Source organism: Orycteropus afer, unplaced genomic scaffold (assembly GCF_000298275.1).
Source record: "Orycteropus afer afer isolate SDZICR_OR568_19922 unplaced genomic scaffold, OryAfe1.0 scaffold00617, whole genome shotgun sequence".
Taxonomy (NCBI): Eukaryota; Metazoa; Chordata; class Mammalia; order Tubulidentata; family Orycteropodidae; genus Orycteropus; species Orycteropus afer.
The window spans coordinates 707300-732492 of NW_006922204.1; the positions used below are offsets into that span (position 1 = coordinate 707300).

At 39.5% G+C, this 25193-nt stretch overlaps 1 protein-coding gene across 1 annotated transcript in view; it reads left to right on the forward strand.

Moving 5' to 3' along the window:
• Positions 1-25193, forward strand: part of POLA1 (DNA polymerase alpha 1, catalytic subunit) — a 431865-nt gene that overhangs the window by 189167 nt on the left and 217505 nt on the right. Inside the window, 2 exon segments of the mRNA XM_007956408.1 lie at positions 22012-22044; positions 22752-22844. Of these exon segments, the coding sequence (XP_007954599.1) occupies positions 22012-22044; positions 22752-22844 (126 nt within the window).

Genomic DNA, 25193 nt, shown 5'->3' on the forward strand with positions numbered 1-25193 from the left:
TTTTTCTCTTTCAGAGTTTTATATATACCATCCCATTGTATTCTTGCCCGCATGTTTTCTGCTGAGAAATCTGAACTTAGTCTTATTGGTTGCCCCTTGTAGGTAACTTTTCGATTTTCCTGTGCTGCTGTTAGGATTCTTTCTTTGTCTTTTGTTTTGGTGAGTTTGATGATATGTTTTGGTGATTTTCTTTTGGGGTCTGTCCTGTTTGAGGTTTGTTGGACTTCTTGAATGGATATATTCTCATCTTTCATCATACCAGGAAAATTCTCTTCCAACGAGTCTTCGACATTTTTTTTCTGTGGTTTTATTTGTCTCTTCCTGTTGTGGAATTCCAATTACTCGTAGGTTATTCCTTTTGATGGTATCCCACATGAACCCTAGGCTTTCTTCATTTTGTTTTGATCTTTTTTTCTGATTGATCCCTTTCCAAAGAAGTATTGAGGTATTTGCCTTCAGTCTCACTAATTGTGTCTTCCATTGATTCAATTCTGCTCCTTTGCCCATTCAATGTCTTCTCTATTTCTGAAAATTTAGTATTTATCTTCTGGATTTCTGTGTGTAGATTTTGTATCATTTCTAATTTTTCATTTATTTTGTCATTTTGTTGTCTATTGAAATAGTTCTAGGCTTTCTCTGTGTTTTCCTCAGTTTTGTCTGTGTTTCCTCAATTTGTCTCTCAATTCGTACAAGATACCTAAATATAATTCTTTTGGATTCCTTATCAGGGAGTGCCAATGCTCTGTCTCCCTCAGAGATGTATTTTGGGTCTGTATCCTGGTCCCTTGTTTCTCCTGCTTTATCTTGCTTCTTTGTGTGGACTGTGATGCTTTGTTGTCTCCGAGGTATTGTGGTGTTTCTGTGTTTGTATTTAATTGGTGATTGTATGTTGGAGTGACTTGCCCACAATTTTTGTTTTCTTTGGATGTTATCTATGTAAGCTGGGTACTGTGCTCCTCTGTTCGCTAGTTGGCAGCACTTATACACTCACCACCTATCTCCTTTCCCATTGTCAACCTCCCATATGTTCCTGCTATCCTTGGCAAATGGAGCCTATTCTTAGGTCCCTGGAATCCAAATAAAAATGCTGTCACTTTAAAATTCAAAATGGCCATCACTTGTAAATATTCAAAATGGCTGTGCCCTTGGTCACTTTAAATATCCAAAATGGCCACTGTTTGTAAACATTCAAAATGGTTGTATCCTCGGTCACTTTAAATATCCAAAATGGCTGCTGCTTGTAAACCAAAATAGCTGCACCCTCTGGACAGCCAAAAGTCTACAGCTCAGTTTGTCTCCCTCCTTGCTGTTTCCCTTCCTAGTAATAGGCCACCAGTGCAGTCGTCCCTGCTGCCCTTGGTGACCAGGGCTGATCTTTAGGTCAATTTTCAGGTCCCAGCACTTCTTGAAAATATTCAGGCTGTTGGTCCCGTCAGAGTAGCTGACACTCCGCAGCTCCCACTGTCTGTGTACTCACTGTTTTCGTTCAGGTTTTTCTACTAGTTGGTGCCTGATCCACTTATGTATAGTTCCTTTCCAAGCTCAGGGCTCCAGGATTATCTTCTATATCTCTGTCAATTCGTTTTTCTTTTCTTTGTTGAAGAGGGTCTGCGTAGCTTGTCTGACTATTCCTCCATCTTACTGGCAGTCCCCGAATCAGTCACTTCTTAAGCATGTGCACAGGGATTATACAGAGATTATTCTAGACATTGATTTAGGTTAGTGTTTCTCAGTGTGGGCATTTTCATCTCCCCCTCTCCCCTCAAGGGAAACTTGGCAGTGTCTGGAGATGTGTTCATGTATGGACTTTGCCATTAAGATCTGGTGAAGGATAGTGATGCCGAGGGGAAAACAGTGAAGAACTGTTTGATTCCATCAAGATAAGTGCCCAGATGATTGATGAAGAAACAAACCTAAGCAGTGACTATTAATATTCGCTAGAAGAGACTTTCTTGACTTTTGAAAGAAAAATTTGAGTTGAGTTCTGAGAATAAAGCTACATGGCAGCATAGGTTTTACACATTGAGCATGAGGTTAGGGGGCAAGCCCTAAAAGATAAAGAAGAAACTGGGCCATTGTCAGTAATTGAGGTGTAGGTTGCAAGTTTCTCAAGGGCATGGACTGCAGTTTATTCATCTTCTGAGAGTTTAGCACAATGTCTTGAGCAGTGCAGACTGTCCATAAGTATTTGTCAACTGAATGAGCAACACTTAATTGAGGAGAAATGGATACTGCACAAACTGGAAGAAAGGCACCAGTGGGAAGGAAAAGATGAAAGGTGTTGGAAAGGGAAGAAGTGGCATTCTTACCAGAGACGAATGGCACTCTGAATTACAAATGGAAGAGAAAGCTAGCTAGGCCATAAAGGACATATTGGTCATGCCACTAAAGTCTACAGGTTTCTGATTATTATGTCTATCCCTGGCCTGGACTTTTGTACCTCATTGCTTTCTTTTCTTTAAAATGCAATGAGTAGGGACAAAGACATTTAAATGATGATACCAGAAGCCGTCTTCCCATTTTTCTTTCATGAGCACTGCCCAGCCTTTTAATATATCTTTAAAATTATTATCTTTGTTGGTGTTGACAATAAACACAGCAGAACATTACCAGTTCAGCCATTTGTACACGTACATTTCAGAGACATTCATTATATTATTCAAGTTGTGCAACCATTTTCACCCTCCTTTTCTGAATCCTATCTTTTAATATTAATGGCACTATTCCCTGCACAGATCCAGTGCCATGTTCCTTGTCTTACTAGACTGTTGCCTCCAAAGAGAAAGTTTTAATAGACCAGGCCATTGATGTGGACCTCCTTTAGTCTGCCTCTTGTGAGTCAACTAGTGAGTGCTCTAAATCTAAGTTGGAACTTGGTGTGATTGACTCAGTCATTCCTATTTTTACATTCCTGCAAGACATTGAGTCCTGTTCCTTTTATTGCCAGATACTGAAAACTGCTTAGTTGGAAGTAATCACATTTGTCTTTTAAGTTCTTTGATGGCAGTGAAACTCCTTTTATACTTCCTTCGATGCTGAGCCCATTATGAATACTTGTTGAATTAGTGGATTTTTGGAGGGTTACTCCTAAGATTGTAAAGGGAAATAGTATATTGAGATAGGAAAGGATATAGTTAGGAAACCTTGACCATTAAAGATTCAATCTTCTGAGTGAACTATGTTAGGTTATTTGTTGTATTCAAGAGGGTTGAGTGTAGGCTTTAGAAATAGAGGAGAGAAGAATTTTAAATACTGGTATGGGAGCTGGAGCTAATGAGAGCAATAGTGTTCTTTCTTTGCTGGAGGAAGTCACATTGTTGATCAAGTGTACGATATGTGGCCCTATGGTAGGAAGGGTCAGATAAATCTGTAATCTCCACCAGTAAGACTCATTGGCATTGGTAGGGTATGTGCAATCCAACTTTATAACTACTCGTACATAGTTTTAAAAATCAGCGTTATACATACTAATTTCATAAATGTGAACTTAAAAGCAACATTGCCATCTACCCATTGCTCAAGTGAAGAATCAAGGACCTTATTTTCTCTGTCTAGTCCTTCAGCAGGTGCTGTCTACTTGCCATCCAGCCCTACTGCTAGCACCTTGTTCCATCTCCACAGCCCCTCTCATTTGGACTATTGTAACAGCCTCCTAGCTCATCTCCCTGCTTCTGTGCTTCACTTCCCACACCCCATTCTCTATGCTTCTGCCTGCAGGACATTTTAAAAATCAGATCCTGTCATTCTCTTCCCCCATCCCAGCACCTGTAAAGAATAAGTCTCACGTAGTAGAAGCTCTTTATTTGCTAAATAAATGAAGTATAAAAGTTATGATCATGGGTAAAATTCTTTCCAGACAGCCAGCAAACTAACCAACCTTTATATTTTCCTAATCCAAACTACACATTGTTTTTGTACTGACAATATTACCTACTCATCCTAATAGTGATCATGGCTTTGTTAAGGTTCATCTGTTTTCTCACCCCTCATCTTGTGACTGACGGTTGACACCTATTTTTAGGATGGTCAGCAAACAGTTTATGTGTGGCATAGGAGCCAGAAAAACCAGTCACTCTTGGTTAAATTCACTGGCAATGTCTTGGGTAATTATTGTCCCAGGCAATTCCATATACCGTTTGAGGACTGGTTCGACCTAAGTATGAAAGCACTACAAGTTTTTCTGGAGGGAGAGTCTAATCTTTTTTGGCCCATAACTCCTTTGAATATTGGATGAAAGCTATGGATCCTTTATGCAGAAAAATATCCATATGCTTAAGGGGGTTTATAGACTGAGACATAGCCTGGTGGGGAGTGGGGATATGTATAATTTAAAAATGCATACTCAAAATTATGTTATATTTGGAATTGGTTAAAAACTCTGTTTTTTTAAAAATACAAATTCCAGAAAGTAAAATGAAAAAATATTGGCAGATGAGGACATTACAGAAAATAAATTATTTCTTTATATCTTAGTATTGCTTTCATAGGGCTGCCAGAACAAATTGCCACAAACTTGGTGGCTTAAAACAACAGAAATTTATTCTCTTACATTCTGAAGGCCAGAAGACTGAAATCAAGGTTTCAGCAGTGTTGTTGGCTCCTTCTGGAAGCTCTGAGAGAGACTCTATTCCTTGCCTCTCTCCTACCTTGTGGTAGCAGCCAGCAATCCTTAGCATTCCTTTGCTTATAGGCCCCTTGCTCCAGTGTCTGCCTCTGTCTTCCCATTGTCTTCTCTGTGTCCTTTTCTTTTATTGTAAGGCCACCAGTCATTGGATGTAGGGCCTACCCTAAATCCAGGATGATTTTATCTGGAAATCCTTATCTATTTATGTCTGCAGAAACCCTGTTTTCAAATAAGACCACATTCTGAGCTTCTGTATAGACATAGATTTTGTCGGGGGACACTATTCAACCCTCAGTAATCTGTGATTCTTAGTTGGGCTCATAGGAGAATCTGAAGGTTTAGGGAAGTGTGTTTTTGTTTATCAAACCACAGAATTGACCACCATTGTCAGGTTTTGCCTTATCCTTTTGTTGAGGAGGCAGAAAAGCAAGGAAGGGAAGTCCCTCATGTCTGGAGACCTTCTTCCTCTTAGAGAGTGACAGACCCACTGCGAGGGGAGCAGTTGCTGGGTGTGGGGCAGAAGATGGGAGGAGGAAAATTGCTTAAACAGTTGCCCAGGTTGAACTTCAATGCCCTTTTCATGTTTTACTTCTTCTTAGCATCTCTACTAGAATAGAAATGGAGAAAGGAGATTTTGCTCGTTGATCGAAGTTCTAGGAAATCACCATTCTTTTATATATCCCCTTTCCTTTTGGGGGTAAGGACTATTGTTATTTCAGAATTTATTGTCAGGGTTTCTTGTATTCCTAATGTGTTGATATCTCAAACTGGCATGTTTTTGATAAATCATGAAAATAGGTTTTTCGGCCAGCTACCTAAGCCATACAGCAAGTATATAATGCTGTGTTACCAGAGTTATTTTTTTAAATTTTTTTTTCCTGCACAATATATTAACTAAGCAGAAAATTTGGAAGAATAAAGACAATAAAAGTAGTGTTTGTTAGTAGTAGAGATATTTCAGGAGAGATGAGATGTGAAGAAAAGCACTGGCCATATTTAGAAAGCTGCCTCAAACCCAAGAGTATCTATTGAAGTAGACTTGATGACAGACTTTTTCCTCTTCATGAATCATTGTATTCCTATAAAAGCGAAAATTCCTCTTCATCTAAACAAATGGCTTCCACATCTGTTTTCTTAGTTTCTCAAAAGGGTGTCTTCGGCTTGCATTTTTTTTTAATTTTTATTTAAAGTGTTTATCTTTTTAAAATGAAATATCGTCAAAAGCAGTTTGTACATCAAAATCCAAGTTGGTCTTCAGCTTGTAAGAAATAGTTGGGGAGGATCTGGTGGTCACGGTGGTGGTACAAGGAAAAAAGTAAACAGACTTTGTATGATATATAGGTAAGAACTTACTGTGCATTAACCTTTTACATATTTATTTAAATTTAAATTGTATTTATTTACATTTAATTTCATGTGCTCTTTTGGTTCTTGGGACTGTTTGTGTAGGTAACTTCATCACTGAATGCACATCCCAACATTTTAATGCTCTATCATCAGCATTCTGTAAATAAATGGTTTATAAATTTGTAACAAGAGAATTAATGATGAAGAACTAATCTGTAGTTAGTTTGGTTACCATTTTCTGATCCTTAATCAGTTTTCCCCTACCACGTTGCTAAGAGAGACATACTCGAAACTGATTCTTAAATGCTGCCTGAACTTTTCTAAAGCACATGTTCCGTTCCCAGTCTTGTGTGTGTGTGCGTACCCCTCGAGGGTTTTGGTTTTATCTTTGTGAATCTTTAGTCTCTTCTTGTATGACAGGCCACCATGCCCTTGAACCCATCCTACCATTTAAAAATAAAGAATGGGAAGCAGCTGAAGTGCCGGCTCTTTTGCAGCTGACAGGAATCTGATCTACTGCTTGGATTCTTTATCTGGGTACCGACATGCCAGTGGTGTATGGCTCGTTCTAGCCATGCCATTTGCATTCACAAAGTTTAAGAGAGTGAGAGCAGAGAAGGTCGTTACCAGGGGGAAAAGACCCCCTTTTCCCCCAACGTAAAGGTCAGGGAGAAAGGGATCCTATTGCTGGGAGCAGAGCTACTGGCTTCTTCCCATGCAGTGGAATTTCTGGGCCCTGATCGAAGGGTTTGTCTTTCAGTGGTTGCACAGGCTCCTCCCACCTCGTCCACCCCTTGAGCTACAGCTGTCTGTTCTGTCAAAACAGTGGCTTGCTTGGAGGTTAAAGGTCCATGAAAACTGTGAGGTATTTGATGTTATAAAATCTAATATGTTACAAAGGCAATTAATCATTTACGAGTTAGAGAGCTTCTCTCTCAGGGTATGAAGCACATAAGTTAAAAACCAAGGGGGAGCCCTCTCACCCATCAAGACTTTACTTTCATGTCGAAGTATAAATCCTAACGGCTACCAAATGGCAACCAGCCTAGACATACAAAAGAGCTTCCCGCCAGGAATGCAGAAGAGTGGCAGGGAAAAGGAGGCCTATGCAAGAGCTAGGGGAGCTCTTCAGTTGTGAAGGAAATTGATTGGGGTCCAGTCTTCCGTTGAGCCCATCCATACTGCCCTGTTGTGCTCAAGGAGGGGAGCCGTGCAAAGGTCTGGCGTGCTGTCTGTTGAGCTGCAGCCTGGAGCTCTTTTGTTGCTCTTGAAAAGGCAAGGTACTCTCCTTTTTTGACCTTGTTTGGAGGCTTAATACAATTATTTGTATTAGGCACTAGCCACCTGTTAGGATCTTTCTCATTAAAGGTCACTGTGTTGCCTGGCTGTCTGACTCTGGCAGCCTGCATCAGATTGGCTGATGGCATCGGGTTTGTATGTTGTTGTTGTTGTTATGTGCCGTGGAGTCGGACCCAACTCATAGCGACCCCTCCTTGGGTTTCCGAGACAGTATCACTACTGAAGTAGATTGCCCCATCTTCCTTCTGAGGAGTTACTGGTGGGTTTGAACTGCCAGCCCTCTGGTTAGCAGTCCAGTGCCTTAGGCACTACGCTACCAGAGCTCCTGGGTTTGTATGGCACCTGCCAATTGTCACAGAGAGAATGGAGATCTGATAGCTGATGGGGAAGAGAAGGGAGTGAAGGAAGAATGAGGGATCGGGAAACCCCTGGAGCACCTGCCACTCTTGTACCATTACCCTGCTTTGAGTGCCAGTTTGCTTGCTCTCTCTTTATACCTTCTGTCCCCATTTCAGTGGGTTCTGTTATCATCTGCATGCTGACATTATTTTGATTTATTCGTATATTGTAGCTCTGTTGAGCATTGAACTTCTTATACCTAAAACTCTCCACACTCCCTTGCTGAGTATCCTAGCTTCTGTCTGCCTCCCTCTGATGTCCATTTAGATGTTTCACAGATAAATAATCAATAGATCGTAATCAGTAGTTCCAAAACTGCACTTACAGTTGGTCTCCCCAAACCTGTTCCTCTTCCGGGATTTCCTGTCTCAATAAATGGCAGCACTGTCCCACCCTGTTGTTAAGCCAGGCACATGGGTATCTTTCTTAACTCTTGTTTCTTCCTCAAGCACCAAATCCACTCAGTCGCCAAGTCCTGTAGATTCTACTTCTTACGAATGTTTGATTCTCTGTTTCCAAAGCCACTGCTATGATGCTATTCAAGCCTTGTTACTTCTCCTTGGACACCACTCCCCACCCGCCATCTATTCTCTGCATGTTTTATAGCCAAAGAAACCTCTTTAAACTGTCAGTCTGATTATGTCATACCCAATTTAAAGCCCTTGATGTGACTTACAAGGCCCTTCACAGTGGACTACTCTCCCACCTTCTCCCCCTCCCCCTGACCATTTTAGCCTTAGCCATACTTTTTCTTTTCTTCCTGTTTCAAAAAAGGTTTTTATTTTTTTGAAGACTTAATTTTCTTTAATCATCATTGAGTGTTTCCCTCTGGCCTGTGGATCTTCACACACACTCTTCCTTCTAGCCCCTTTTCCTTGTGACTCATCTTCCCCTTATATATCTACTTCTGAGAACTTTTTTCTAACTCTCACCCTAGGGGCCCTTATTATGTGTATGTGTGTGTGTATCCTCCCCCAATTGTCTATATGATTGTCTGCTCCAATGAATGTTATGAATTATAAGAGGGAAGGGCTCATGTCCGAACCAGTCACTTTTTGTTCAGTAGATATTTGTGAGTAAATGAATGAATGACTACTTTTTGAGGTCCTAAGTGAAAAGAAAATACAGTGCTTGCTGTAATGCATATCAAGTGCTTGAGCCTTGGCCAGATTAGACAGTGGGAGTTCATAAAGCTCAAAAGGGAAGGAGATTTTTTTTTAAAAGCAGTGAATATCCAAGTCTTCCATTACCTTTATGTTGATATTTTATCTTCTTCATATTCTGAACCTCAATTCAAAATGCCTTTTCTCAACTTGATACCTGTTTCTTTCAAAATTTCCCTGAATATCTCCTCAGGAAAAGTACAGAAGATAATAGAACAGGAGAAAGAGTGAATATAGTCCATTCTTGTGGTGGTTATGGTCTATGAAGTCTCTGTGAACACTAATTAGTGAACACTTACCCATTGCTCCTAGGGAAGTATGGAGTTAGGTTCCTGTAAGCTGCTGGTCACAGTATTTTCATCAACCAGTGAACACACAATCTTGTTTTATGTGTGTTTCTCTTTAAAGGCAGTTTATTTTATATATGTGTTTGTGTGTATGTGTGTGTGTAGCTGATTCATTCAAATTGAACTCATGGCATACAACACTACGAACCGTGCCTGAACTAAGCTCATCTAACACATTCTCTTTAAGGCACGTCACAGCCTTCTTGTCCTTAGGAACACTAGACAGCACTTCAGCACTACCCTTGGGACCATTTGAGATAGCACAGTCACCAATAAAAAGCATAAAATTGTGAAAAACATGGTTGCACTAAATAGACCATGAAAAGGACATTCGTTTACCGTAGAAGAGCTGGAGCTAGAAGGCAGAGCTTGCCTTGTTTGACTGCAGCTGGAAGCATGCACGCTGGGTTACTCAGATTTTTCATCATTCTGTGCATGTCCATGAATAATCACAAAAGCACCACCAGCTATTGTTTTGGGGGTTAGAAGTAAATTTCTGGGAGGAGGTGGATTCACAAATATGGATTCCCTTTGTAATGAAAATTGACTGTATAATACTTGGTTAATTCTTAACCATATTTATTTCTAGAGGCTTGCTTAAACATATGCCTACAACAACGTATCACTGGGTAGTTGGACACAATTACATTTTCCTCAAAGGAGGTCTTTCTGAAGAAATTTTTTTCTTTGAAGGGGGATCCTTACATATTTTAATTATAGCTAGCTCTTAGAGCTTCTTGGCCTAGTAAAATGGTAGGGCAAAGGATACTACTTTGTGAAAACAAACAAATAAGTGAGTAAATAAGTAAGTAAATAAATAAAAAGTGTTACCACAGAAGAGCATATAGACAGTATGATCATTATAGAACAGATCATTGTAGAAGCAGAAGTAGCATTGAACCAAGGGAGTTGCCTTCTTAGGTGTGGGGCTCAGAAAGTTCTCCTTCCTCCAACCAGTGATGAACCGCCAAATGACTTTCTTTCTGTATTCTGATCCTAAAAACGCACTTTCAAGAAATCAAAAATGCTTCTGTCAAAATGGTAGCAGCAACATCTCAGTCACTATCCAACTTCAGTCTCTCCAGGCCGCCAGCTCTGTGCTCTTCCCCTTTTAAGCATCAGTCCAGGTACAAGTGATGAGCTGTTAGTTACATCTGCCATTTGTGGTAGCCAGAAGCTCAAAGTTTTCTAGTCTGATTTTCCCATGACCTCAGTTATAAAGAAAATGTTGCAGATTCTAGAAAATGCTAATGTCCTTTTTAGCTGTACATATTATCTTGATTGCAGTGTTTCAGAATTGCCCAACTTCATTATCTGAGCATAGCCGGCCTGACGCCTTCTTCTCAAATAGACAATTATGATCAATTAAGCACTTTCAGGCCTTATAGAATACTTAATTTTATTAGTCAATTATTTGTGCTTTGAAAGAGTTAATGGTAGCTACCCAAGCCATTATTAGAAATTAGAATGTCCCAAAATAGAAAGGCTATTTCCTTTGTGTGTGGCACTGCAGTGGAAAATGCCAAGCATAGTTTTTACTGAGTTAAAGGGTGAGGGAAGGCGGGGTGGGGGAGAAAGTTACATGTAAATCATTTAGCCATTAACCTAATGGGTGGATTTATAAATCCTATTACTATAAGCCCTTTTCATTTCCACTGAGGCCTGGTGCATGCTTGATCCCACTAATGTAAAATTCATTCCGTCTAAGTGATTACTGAAGTAAGACACTTTGAGTCAATTTTAATCAGGGTGTGTGAAACTTGCTTGAGCGCTGATGTTCACTAAAGCACGGACAGAGTTTGGCCATGTCTTAATTAGCCCCCCAAATGAGTTAGGTGAGGAGTCAATCAGGGAGCCAACTCTGAACCTTTTGACACGATATCTTTTTCTGTGAGGGAAATACACTGTAGGGGCTGAAAATGGCCAGTTCGTGGAAGAGCCAAGGACTGTTGGCTGGTGTGTTTCTAGTCTCATGGACATAATGTGAATTCTCAGAGATCGGGAAGCTCTGTTTTATGGTCAATTGGAACATCTATAGTGGAGCTTTTATTTGAACAAAATTGCAATTTGGAATTTTGTCCTTTCTTAAAGTTCCTTGTGGACTCCCTTGAGAACTGGATGAAACATGTAGACCTTCTACCTAGAAAAATGTATATAGGCACACATTCAGAGTTTTCCTTCCAGTTTCTTGGGATTTGCAGATTTTTTTGACCTTAGGTTAATATCTTCTGCTCTAGTTTTGAATCTTAGTATCTTAGAGCTTTGTGCTGGGAATTTAGTAGTTAAGAGGGTCAGCTCGTACTTGAACTCTTATGTTGGTGGGTAGAGCTGATTCAAGTGTGCTTTAATGCCAGCTCTACAAGCTCTCCAGGGTCCTGTGTTAGATACAATCCTAAGTATGGCAGTAATGCACGTAAGTTCAAGTGAAACATATGGGCTCTGGGCTTCCGAACTGGAGGTTGGAGTGGAAGAGGAATAGAGAATAAGAGTGTTGTAAAAGGAAAGTTTCTTTAAAGGTGAAAACGGAGTTTTTAAAAGTCAGAATGTAAAGTGGGTTTTGAAAAATCCACAAGATGAATTAATGTTTGTGTTGGGGGCCACAAATTAGAAGATGAGAGAAGTTCACTTTTTACTTCATGTATTCAAAGCCATAATTTGTGGTATTTTAAAAGTTTTTAGAGCAAAATTAGAGCCCTGTCAAATTGTAGGGCAATAATTGAAAGATATTCATAAATATCATTAAATGTTGTCTTTTGGGGAGGAGAAACCTTTCAGAAAGCAATGCTTATTCAGAATGTTTTATATTCTTTACACATGAGCTACTGGAATGTCTAGGTTGTAAATTAAGGATTTAAAACAAATCAGTTTATCTGGGAACAAGAGTTATATGGGAGAGGTACACATTAGTCAAGTTTATAATTACAGAGGCTTTATCATTGGGGTAGAAATTTATTTCTTTTGAATAAATATTTGTTGATGTAACTTGCCTTGTGTTTGAATGTGGGGTTAAAACTGATTCACTCTACATTTCTTACATGGAACGAGCTAGCATTTAAATGTGTGCTGTGTGGGGGTTTAATTGCTGCTGCTTGTAGCTGGCCTTAGCGTCCTGTTGTTGTGGAGATGCACTCATCGATCAGTGGCTTTGCTCCACTTGGAGTTTTTTCCTTTACCTGTTGTTGGGTGCTCTCAAGTCAATTCCAATGCAGAGCGACCCATGTGACAGAGTAGAACTGCCTACAGGATTCCCTAGGCTGTAATCTCTACTAGAACAGATTGCCGGGTCTTTCTCCCACAGAGCTGCTGGGTAGGTTGGTGGCTGAACGCTTACCCATTATGCCACCAGGCCTGCTTAAAACTAGAGCCTAGGAAAGGAGTATTTATTGAACTACTATTATGTGCCAGGCATTATGTTAGGTGTGATGACCAAGCCATGATCTTCCACTTCAATTTTTTTTTAGTCTCTTAATCTGAACTTTTATAATAGAGTGGTGTGTTGCAGTTTGCATAGGGTACTTTGGGGGAGCATACTCGTTAATATCATTGGGTTCAGGAGTTCCGAGAAGACTTTTCTGACACGGTTCCTTGTAAAATAAGTAGCTGTAAGGTAATAATACCTAACACTTACCGAGCACTTACCATGTATCAGAAACTTTACAAAATAGTTTATATGTGTTGTTAAGGTTGATGCTCACAGTTGCCCTATTATAAGGAAGGTTAACTTGTTATCTCCATTTTACAGGTGAGGAATTGGAGACTTTGAGAGGTTATACTGTTTGCTCAAGGTCACATAGTTGTGAGCCGTACCATTGGGCTTTGAAGCCAGGCCCCCTAACTTCTGAGCTCACTCTTTTAACCGTGGTGGGGAAACAGCATGTGAAAAGCACAGAGGCAAGAAAAGGACATGGCCTGTTCAGTGAACCCCAAATATTTCAGGAAAGCTGTATCAGAGGATGCATGTGGGAAGTTTCGGAAGATCAAGCAAGCATCAACTAGATCAGAATTCTCAGGTCCAGCCAAGGAGCCTGAATTTCATTGGAAAGAGTGAAGGTGTTGTGTTTTAGAAGGCACACTTGCAGAGTGTGAAGATTGGCTTGGCAAGCGGTGCTGCTGGAGACAAGCAGGCTGGGTGAGGAGTGGTGAGAGTTTGAGGTAAGGATGTGCACATGCAGAAGAGAAGCCATCTTGGAAAGTTACAATGTGGTATAGGACTTGTGAACTCATTGGACGAATTCACTGGATTAGAAAGGAAATTGGCCCTTTGTTTTAGTTGAAGGTTCTTGGAAGGGCCGTTTATCCTGTTTGGAGTGGGTCGAGTCTTTGGAGGAGATGGGTAGAGTTCAGAATGAATGCTTCCAGGACAGACAATTGACTGTGGGCCTGGAGAGTCATCAGTGTATATTAGTGGTTATCATCTAGGGGTGATTTTGGCAATATCTGGAGACAATTTGGGTTGTCACGGTTCAGGTGTATGTGTACTACTAGTATCTAGTGGGTAAAGACCTGGGATGCTGTTGAACATCCTATAATGTACAAGACAGTTTCCCACGACAAAGAATTATCCAACCTAAAATGCCATTAGTGCCGGGGTTGAGAAACCCTGATGTATAGGTGTATATATACTCTTTGGAGGAAGAAGAGGTCTCAGTAGAAGGTGTTAGGTGGTTTTATGTATTATACATATAGCCTGTTCCCAGTGAGTCTATTCCAACTCATCACGACCCCATGATTACAGAGTAGAAGTGTTTTATGGGGTTGTTTTGACTGTAATCTTTACAGAAACAGATTACCAAGCCTTTCTTCCATGGCTCCTGGGTGGGTTCCATCTATCAACCTTTATGTTAGTTGACAATTACAAACGGTTTGTGCCACCCAGACACCATTATTGTATACATGGCCACACATTTATATTGAGTGTATAAATAATATGTGCTGACAAATTTGTGAGAGCTTACATAGTTCTAGTATTTTCCAACCACCCTAAAAAGCAACCTAGAATATGGAAATGTATCCTTGTATTGGTAATTATCTTTGTTGGATATATTTAAAAAAAAAAAAAAAAATGAATTCACTGCCATCAAGTTAACTCCAAGTCATAGTGACCCTCATTGGGTTTCCAAGGCGTAAATCTTTACAAAAGCAGACTGCCTCATCTTTCTTGAACAGAGTCGCTGATGAGTTAGAACCACTACCTTTTGGTTAACAGCCAAATGCCTTAGCCACTACATCATCAGAGCTCCTTGCTTGATATACTGTTGTTGTTGTTGTTATGTGCTGTCGAGTTGGATCCGACTCTTAGCGACCCCTCCTTGGGTTTCCGAGGCAGTATCACTATGGAAGTGGATTGCCCCATCTTCCTTCTGAGGAGTGGCCGGTGGGTTTGAACCGCCAGCCTTCTGGTTAGCAGTCAAGTGCCTTAGGAACTACGCTACCAGAGCTCCTGCTTGATATACTAGTGCCTCCTTTTCTTAATATTAAAGAAGCTCTGATGGCACAGTGCCTAAGGCATTTGACTGTTAACCAGAAGGTTGGCGGTTCAAACCCACTAGCTGCTTGGAGGAAGGAAGATGGGGCATTCTCCTTCCATACAGGTTTACTGCCTTGGAAACCCAGTGGGGGTCACTATGAGTCAAAATCGCCTCAGTGGCAGTGTTTTTTTTTTCCTTAATATTAAAGAAATGAATGTGATTAAAAGATAAAACAACCAGATATAACAAAGAGTCATTTCTATATGTCATACTTGGATTCTGGATTTTTAAATCTAAAAGAAAACTCAATCTCTTTATTTTGTAAGTGAGGCCTAAAGAGAGAAACTACTTGTTTCCAAATGACTTTGGTAGTAATTGGCTGTTTAAATAAGTAGTCAGATTTTAGCCCTCTGACTTTTAAAAAACAAAACAAAACACTAATATTTTCTATAACATTTTCTCTATTCAGCATATAGTTCTTTTTATTCCCGCCTAGCTCAGGGAACTTGGTAGTAGTATTTTTCCAGTTTTAGAGAAGGTGAAACTAAGGCTTAACAGCAGTAAATAACCCATTGTCACACTAGTGTTAAGTGGTAGAGCTAGAAAGGATACTTATTAAATCCATAGCCCCTTGTTCCTTGAGCATCTTACAGAGTAGACACACATGTAAGAGTAACAGGTAATAGGAAAATTGGAAAAAGGAAGTCTAATATAATGAGGGTGAAATAAGTGTTTGTCCAATGGGAGAACTGAGTAACTATTGAGCCTGACGTGGAAACTATGAAAATTAGGAATAGAGAAATCTTAGAAAATGGTTGGATTACCAAATATCATAATATTTATATTTCTTCTGCTTTTCTCTTTCCTATCCTTCAAAACTATTCATTTTGCTATCCCTATTACGCTAATGTAGTTTTTGAAAAAAAAATCTAATTTATTTCTAATTTTATATCTTCACTAACGGAAGATTCCTAAAGCCATTGAGATTTCAGTTGTCATTCTGTTTACGAATTATTTGTTTAGGATTTGACCTTCCACAGTATTTTCTTAATTTGTAGGTTTTCAGCATGTTCAATATCTGCATCATACACCAACGTGGGTTTCTTGTTAGGAGGTATTACTGTAAAGCATACGCTTTTTGGAATAGGACCTTTCAGCTTTTCATTTTTTTAAAGTGTGGACATTTGATATTTTCTCTCATTTAGTGTTAATAAGCACTCTTTCAGTCTGTGGTGGCATCTAAAAATATTTAGTAACCTTTGAGTGTACTGCAAGGCCATAGTTTTCTGTTTTACGAAAACATGAAGACCCAGGCTTTATCCTGGACTTGCTAGGAGAACCTATAAATAAATACACACATAGCAGTAGTAGCTGGTCTTAGGTTGCTTCTGTCATTAACCTTGGCATAACTAGTGTGTTCTTTCTGCTTAGTAAACGCTATGGTGGGTGTATTCCTGAACAAATTATTTTCTTTAGAAAACAGTTTTTGATATATGCATTTAAAATTTCCTTTTTAGACCCCACCACCCTTCTCCAGCCTTGAGAGGCTCAGATCAGGGTGAGAATACCTTTTCATATTATTTTAATTACTGTTCTCCCCACCCCACCCGTTTCCTGTTTCCCCTTGCTCTTTTCCCCTAATGGCGCTGTTCTGCAGAGCTGGCAATGATTGATATGATGGCAGTGCTGTCATTCTTTTTAACCAAAAAAAAAAAAAAAGTCATTTTTGTTCTAGGTATTTTAATAGAGTCCCATTAAAGATGTATTGCTGACTGAAATATCGGTATGAAGGGCTCTCACTGAACTGAGCCCAGGAATTAAGAAGTCAGGAAATCGGCTGCTGCATTGCAAGAGAGCCTTGTGTGACACCGAATCTCCTGATTGGGGAGATCATTACTGCTATTATGACTCGACTTGCGTAGGAATTTTAAATTCCATCTGAATGTCAGTAATAACCCTCTTAGCAAATTATCCTGAATAAAATCACGAAGGCATTTTATATAATAGGTGTTGAATTACTGGATAGATTTGCTAATTAAATACTCTTTGTTCTGCTGCAGTTGACATTACAGGGTAAGATCTTGAACAATTATTCTCAACAGCTGTACTTTGTTAAGGGAAAAATTAACCACAAAGTTTATTTTTTTACACTTGAAGTTGGCAGATTTTTGAAATGTGCTTGAAAAAATTCCATCATCCAATTGGTAATGAGTAGATAAATATGCAGGTGTTGCTGTGAAATCAGATAACTGCAGACTGCCTTATTAATGAATTTAGCAAGCCTTTATAGCCCTGTTTTCTAGCTGTTGGTACTTATAAAATGATTTTCTGTCAGAATGAGTTCCCTTAATAGTAGGCTTGTCATTTGACATGAACTTATGAATGGTCATCTTGTAATCACTGTACCTTGTGTCCAGTAGACTTTTTTGGGTTCCTGTGGCTTTTCTTTTTTAAATGTATTTCTTTCATGGGGAAAATATCTGTAATGTATAAGTTTTTGATTGTTGGCTTCTAGAACATTCATGTGGTATGAGCTTCTTAACGTGGCAGTGGTACGTAATGTAAAAATGAAGCACAAAGTCCAGCTTTCTAGTTCAAGCTCTTGACTAGCTTTGTTACTTTGGCCAAAAATCTCATTTTCCTCATCTGTAAAATGGCCTTATAATGCTGCCTTCCCCTTAGGATTCTTCATTCAGCATCTCACAGCTGTTTATTAATAGTTACTATGTACTAAGCTATCTGCTAGGTGCTGAGAATTTGCCAGCCCTCTTGGGCCAGCCCACTGCCTATGCAGTGGCTGAGCCTTCCCCAGTGACTCCTAGCAGTTTAAATTGAGGGTTGGCCTGAGGGCAGCTTTGGGGTGATCCTGCTCATTAGCACTTGGGTAAACTTTGTTAGACTAGATGAGTACTGTGACACTCAATATCTAGAACTGTTTAGTGAAGAAACATGAGAAGTTGGGTGTCAGCCTGGTTGGGAATAGACCAACTAGTCTATATGGAATAGACTGAAGATTTGATAAGTTTTGAGGACCTTGAACCTGAGACATATCATTATTACCAGCTGTGGTTGAGGTCAACTGGAAAAATGGTATGATTCAAAGTACCCACAGACATTGGTACAACCTCCATGGAGAGCTTTGTAGTTATGTTTGTATAACCTTTAACTCAGTAAGTCTACTTGTAGGAGTTTGTCCTGTTACTGGCAGATTTGCAAATTACATGGGAAGAGGGATTATTTTTTGAAGTATGGTTATAATGGTAAACGATGAGAAACAACCTGTATTACATGTCCATTATTGCTAGCAAAGGACATTCATGTTTGATAAAGGTGAGGGCCAGCGCAAAGAAGGGAAACCTCAGTAAGATGAATTGACATAGTAGCCACAACAATAGACTCAAACATAGTGACAGTCATGGAGATGGCACAGGACTGGGCAACATTTTGTTCTGTTACATGGGTCTGACTCAGCAGCAACTAACAACGATAGTTAAATAAAGTCTGCTCTGTTCATACAATGGAATACTATATAGTCATTAAAAAAGAATAAGAATTCTTTATATGTGGATATGGAATAATCTCTAAGATAAACTGTTAGGTGAAAAAAAGCAGTTGTTGTCTAGTCTTTATAGTTTGCATAGTTTGTTAACCATTTCTCTGCAGAACAACTAACAAGGGAAAATTGTTTTGATTGCAGCCCTTAGGTTGTGTGTATAAATGGTTGTGAGTTGGTGGCAGGATATAGTAGGGGTGGGTGATGGATCTGGAAGAGGAAGGTTGCCAGTTCACATTGAAGGTGCCCTCAGAGATGACATAGTATGTTTGGATCAATTGACTTTAGGTCTCATCAGCTAAAGAAGAGTAGCAGAAACTAGTTGCTGTATATGCAGAATTGCAGTGAAAGGTTGGCAAATTGCTCCTCAAGTATTTTACTTAGTAGTTAACACCTACCTTATGGAGTTGCCCATTGTGATGAGGCAGATGAAGCTCCGCAAGGTAGAAGGGGCCGGGGGTGAAAAGAACTCTTGAATAAGTAGCTCCGTCCTCACTATGATTAACTTGACTTGGGTTGATCTCATTATTGCCCTTTTCCCAAAGGATCCCATAATGCATTTCCATGTAATTTAAATGTTAAAAATTGAAGATAGAGAGGAGAGTGGATTTTTTTTTTTATAAATTAACTTGATTTTAGTGTCTAGTGGAAAAGTAATTGGGATTACTGAGACCTATCAGTCAACTAGAAACAGTTTTTTGAGTGTCTGTTATATGTGAAGCCTGGAGATGGGCACATACATGTGATATAAAGAGGTGAAAGAAATGGGCTCTGACCTTCAGGAGCGTATGTCTAGTTGGGAAGAGGACAGACTGTCAACTAATAATATCTAGCATCATTTAAGGACCAGAAGAATGGGGCAAGCACAAATGAGGAGGATGAAATCACTGGGCTGGCCCTATATGGTCAGCTCGGGCTTTATGGAGGAGGCAGGACTTGAGCTGAGAAGAGGTCTGGTGAAGAAGTTGCAGACAGGTGACACTGTATGAGCAAAGGCAAGAGGAGTCTGTGTGTGGTAACTGTTGGAGGACTCAGATTTTTCTTGCCTGGTAGAGGGTTTATTTAAGGGAAAACAGGCTATAAAGGTGGAACAGGAGTTTGAGTACAATTGTAGAGTTTGTGCTTGATCTTAGAGATAGTGGGATGACATTGAAAACATTTAAGAGACTGGTAATGGTATGCACGGTGAGTTGATGAGACCTAAGGCCAATTGGAGAGGTGGTTCAGAGGTTGAATTCTCACCTACCATGCGAGAGACCCAGGTTTGATTCTTGACCAGTGCACTTCATACCTGGTTACCACCCATCTGTCAGTGGAGGCCTGTTGCTGTGATGCTGAATAGGTTTCAGTGGAGCTTCCAGACTAAGGTGGATGAGGAAGAAAAGCCTGGGGATCTACTTCCTTAAACCAGCCAATGAAAACCATGTGGAGCACAATGATAGGACCTTGTTGTACATGCGATTGCCATGAGTCGAGACCAACTTGATGGCAGCTAATAACAACAGCAAAGCCAGTTAGAGTTTTGCAGTAGAGGTATGCATTGGTTAATTCATTGGCACAACAGCATCCCCATGGATTCAGGTGTTTTCTGCCTGTAGTCTGGCCTTGGCATGCTAGCTTTCCTCCTGAGGCATGGCCCTTCATGGTCACAGTGATGGTTGACATAGCTCCAAGCAACCCTCAATCTAAAGGGCAGTTTTTCTTCCTACTTATCTTTTCATCAGGAAGGAAGCTTCCTAGTGGACTTCACCTTACCTCTGATTGTCCAGGATTATGTCATCACATGCACATGCCTAAAACTGTTCAAGCTTTGCAGAATGGAATTAGCATGATTATCTTATACCAGTGGTCCTTAACTGTACCTGCAACATTAGAATCATCTCAGGAGCTTTTTAAAAAATTTTAGCCACTGTGCCAGGCATGATTGTTTATTTTTGTTTTTTTTAAGCACTAAAACCATTGGCTTAGGAGCTCTGGTAGCATAGTGCCTAAGGCACTTGACTGCTAACCAGAAGGCTGGCGGTTCAAACCCACCAGCCACTCCTCGGAAGGAAGGTTGGGCAATCCTACTTCCGTAGTGATACTGCCTCGGAAACCCAAGGAGGGGTCGCTATGAGTCGGGGCCGACTCGACGGCAAATAACAACAACAACAACAACAAAACCATTGGCTTAGCCTTATCTGAATCCCAAATACCCCTCTGCCCCCACCACAAGAAACCGCCTTTTTCCCTAAGAACATAGGACAGTGAACATTTAAACAAAGTTGGGAGACAGTAATAAAGGGGAGGGGGGCAGAACAAATGAGTCGCTGTAAAAGATACTCGAAGGTCAAGATGATGGGGCTCTGTTTGACCTTAGTTTACAGGGAAGACTATTGAAGTAGGGTAGGAAAAGAAATACAAATCAATCTTCTGCTTGGTCCATTGGAAAGTGACTTCTGGTTTAGACTGATGCTTTGAAGAGGCAATAGCACAGAGTGACTAAAGCCCCCTGCTCTGGAGTCAAACTGCCTGGGCAATATCCTTGCTCTTTTGCTTACTCTGGGGCAAGTTAATTACTTTTGCTTTGTCTTTTGCATCTGACAAATGAGGATATCAATAAGAACTGTCTCTTGGGGATCTTGGAGAATGAAATGAGGAAACATACAAGATACTCCAAGCACATTATCTGGCACAAATACTGTGTGTGTGTAAAAATATCTTCTCGTTGTTAGGTGCCACCAAGTCAGTTCTAACTCATGGTGATCTTACTATGTACAAACAGAACAACCTATTGCCTGGTACTGTGCCATCCTCACAATTGTTAACTGTGTTTGAGTCCATTGTTGCAGCCACTGGGTCAGTCCACACATATATACTGAGTGCTCATTGTATGTCCTGTTACTATTTTTTTAGGGGCCTTTGCAATTGACTTGATGGCAGTGGGTTTGGGTTTTTATTTATGTGATATGTGTTACTTCTGATCTGGTCCAAGATAATCTAGGTCTATTTTACTCTATATCCGCAATACAGCATGTATATCCCTAGTTTATAGCTATATTGGCTGGGGGACTGACCCATCTCTAGATATTAACCTGTATGTCTTCACTTAACCAAATGTTTGGATCCCAATATCGTACTGGACTCCTATACCAGCTCTGCCTTCAAGGAATTTACAGTTTAGAGAATTTAAATCTAGGCTGTATAGTTTTTACTTTTTAAGCTCCTGAATACCATGAGTAAGAATTTCCAGCTTTGAAATGTTCTGTCAGGCCTTTTTTTATTTTTATTTTTTAAAAGCGATGCAGCTCTATTTACATAATGAAAAGTATTGAGAATTTTCAGTTCCAGTTGCCACTGAGTCAGTTCTGACCCATGGGGACCCTGAGTAGATCAGAGTAGAACTGTTCTCCATAGGGTTTGCAGGGGCTGATTTGTTTTGGAAGTAAATTATCAGGCCTTTCTTCTGAGACATCTCTGGATGGACTCAAATTCCCAACCTTTTGGACAGCAGCTGAGCATGTTAACTGTTTGCACCAGTAATGAGAACAGATTGCCTTTTTGTCACGTTATAAAGGGATACTTTTATTTTGCATGCGTATTAAAGGGAGATATATATCCAGCTGCGGTCTCTGGCTAACAGTCAGCATAACCTTCTATTTAGACGATGTTGATGTTATTGTTATATTGTGGATAATAATTAGAGAACCATCAAGAGCTTTAAAAATATTTGGAAATGGGAAATCATTGGGAATTACCTATCTCTGTGTACTTGTATTTACGTTTTTGCAAATGTGTAATGCATTAATGTTGACTTTTTTGTTTCATGTAGATTTTGATGCATACGAAAGAGATGGTACAGAAGGTAATGCTGAGCATTTTCATTATATAACAACTCTTAAATATCATACCTGGTGACGTTTTTTGTATTCAAGGAAAATTGTAACCCAAACAGACTGGAAATCGCTTCTTGGGATGCCTAGTTTACATTTATAATCCCTTCTAATGGATTATAGCTTTTTTCTTTTACCAACACTGATATGATCTAGCCGCTGCTTGAAGCCTATGTGTGAGTGTTTCAAGCAAATTAGTAACAGTGCTAATTAGAGTTTATTTCCAGGCCTTTATACTGTATGTGTTCTAGTGTTACTTGTTATGATTGATTTTTTTTGGCACTCTTCATATTCTATTAAATACTGTTTGAAACTGTTAAGAATTTAGTATAGATTTGTGCCCCTGAATTGTAAAACTCCATTGTGTTTCTATTTCTTGAATTGGCATGACCACTCAACATGTGGTATGGTGGGTAAATACAGACCCCCTCCTCCTAGTCTCTTACTCTGTTTTAAGAAAATTTTTTAAAATGTGGTAGTGCTTGCCTGTTTGGTTTATAAGAGCTTAATTTTTACTTGATCATCCCTGACAATATGGATAATAATAAACAAAGCTTTGAAAAGTCAGTGGAACCTGTAATTTCTATTGTATGCAAAATCTTAAGAGTCCTTGTTTCATTATATATAATGGTCACTGTGTATTTGTTATATAATGTTTATACATTTTGCTTTGCATTAGATGAATCTTGAAGTTATTTATGGAGATACAGATTCAATTATGATAAACACCAATAGCACCAACCTGGAAGAAGTATTTAAGTTGGGGAACAAGGTGAGATAATTTGGTGAAATTACCTGGTTTATCTACTTTTGTCAATTTTGTTTTTACCATAAATTCATATATATGTCTGTGTGTCTTTTATGAAAACAATAAACTTAGCTCCTCACAATTCTTTGTCCTCTTATTTTTCTGAACCTTTATGTCAGTTGTTTGTTTTGAGGGTAAAATTTAAAAGTAACTATTTTTTCCCTAAACGATAAATAAACTTTTCACTTAAAAGCAGTCTAAGTATTGTAACTTTAAGATGTGGTCATGTTAGTACTTAGCTCATTGTCAGTTCAGAAGAAATATGTTTCTAATAGTATTCAAGTGCATTTTATACGTAGATATCGATAAATACACACTCACAAGCATACATACATATATTCACAAACATCCATATACACATACATATACACGGGATTTCTGGTAGCACAGTGCCTAAGGTATCTGACTGCTAACCAGAAGGTTGGTGGTTCAAACCTACCAGCCTCTCCGCAGAAGCAAGACTGGGCAATCTAGTTCTGTAAATCTAGTACTGCCTTGGAGACCCAATAGGGGTGGCTATGAGTTGGAATTGACTTGGTATCAGTGAGTTTGGTTTGGTTTTAGTTATAATTTTTGTAGGAGTACTTAAAATGTAAGGGAGCTCTAGTAGCATAGTGCCTAAGGCACTTGACTGCTAACCAGAAGGCTGGTGATTCAAACCCACCAGCCGCTCATCGGAAGGAAGGGTGGGCAATCTACTTCCATAATGATACTGCCTCAGAAACCCAAGGAGGGGTCGCTATGAGTTGGATCCAACTTGACGGTACACGACAACAACAACACTTAAAATATATTCTTAAAGGCAAGGGACCATTTAAAAATATTCATTTGTAGCCTCTTAATTTACAATTTACAATTTACAATTATGAAGTGTTTCTTAAGCACTTGTTATGTTAACAGATTGTCACTGAGTTTTGCTTTACAGTGATGGAAAAGTCTCATTGATTAAGGGTAGGGTTACACAGCTGATTATTGTACTTGCTGTCAGTGAGTTATACACCTCTACAAAATTGAATTGGCAAAGGTTGTGTGATAGATATATTTACAACAAGGACAGTGATTGAATGGATGAATGAATGAACGAACGAATGAATGAACGAGTACCTGTTAGGCTGCTTATGTACAGCCAAACACCTCATGGGGTTTTCCTTGGTTTGGAGGTTTAAGGTCATGGTTTCATGGGGCATCCTAGTTAATTGAACTAATAATGTATTTAGTGCTCCTGTTTTACATATGGTGCCTGGGATCTTGAAAGCTGTCACACAGACAGTCAAGGCACAACAGTTGCTCTCTAATAACCTGGAGCAACAGAGGAAAAAGGAGAGTCAGGAATAAGAGGGAGAAGTGGAATATGTGGTTAATTATCTCTGAACAACTGCCTCCTTTCCCACGAGCTAGGTGCTGCCTGGCTACCATTACCGAACATTTTGATCTTAGTTTCGAAATCCTGAGGGAAGGGGAAAAAAAGAGGGGGGTGCAGAACAGAATTTCAAATCTCATGGACCTTGGAGTCTCTGGAGTTATGGAGGATTGATGAAGCCCCAAAACTATAGCCCTGAGAAAAAAATCTTTAAACCTTAGACCAAAAATATCCCCTGAAGTCCTCTTAAAACCAAACACTAGCTTAACTAGTATAGAATGTCTGCCTTGAGCATGGGGCTCTGTTAAGATCTGTGTGAAATCAAACTGACAACAGCAAGTGGAAAGATTAGTTAGGGACCTTAGGGAGCAGTAAGTTTATGTCAGTGGGATAGGAACAACCAAGAAAAGGAGAGTGAGAATGGTTGCACAACTCGAAGAATGTAATCGTTGTCACTGAATTGTGCATGTAGAAATGATTGAATTGGTGTATGTTTTGCTGTGTATATTCTCACCAAGAACAAAACAAATTATATCTGATAAAAATCAATCTTGTCCCAGAAAACGAAAACTAAGACGTCATCATATAAAAGAACAACTTCTTATGTTCCCTTCCTGAAATAGATGCAATTTGAAATGTAATCTTCACTTGAGAGCAAGCCTGACACATTGTAGTCGTTGGGCCTTGTAAAGCTATTTTCCCATGTATTTGTTCAGCAATAGTTACTTGCCTGTATTCAAATGTTCTAGAGGTACAGGGTGTTCTTAGATATTATGTCAACAGTCAAAAAAGTATTTATTTCTGGCCATATATTTACTTGTTGGACTATCTAGTATCTAAGGAATTCAGTAGTTTTTGAAGGCTTTGTTAGTTGCTGTAGAGTCGGCTTTGATTCATGTCAACGCCATGTATAACGGAAGGAAACATTGCCTGGTTGGTCTTGTATCATCCTT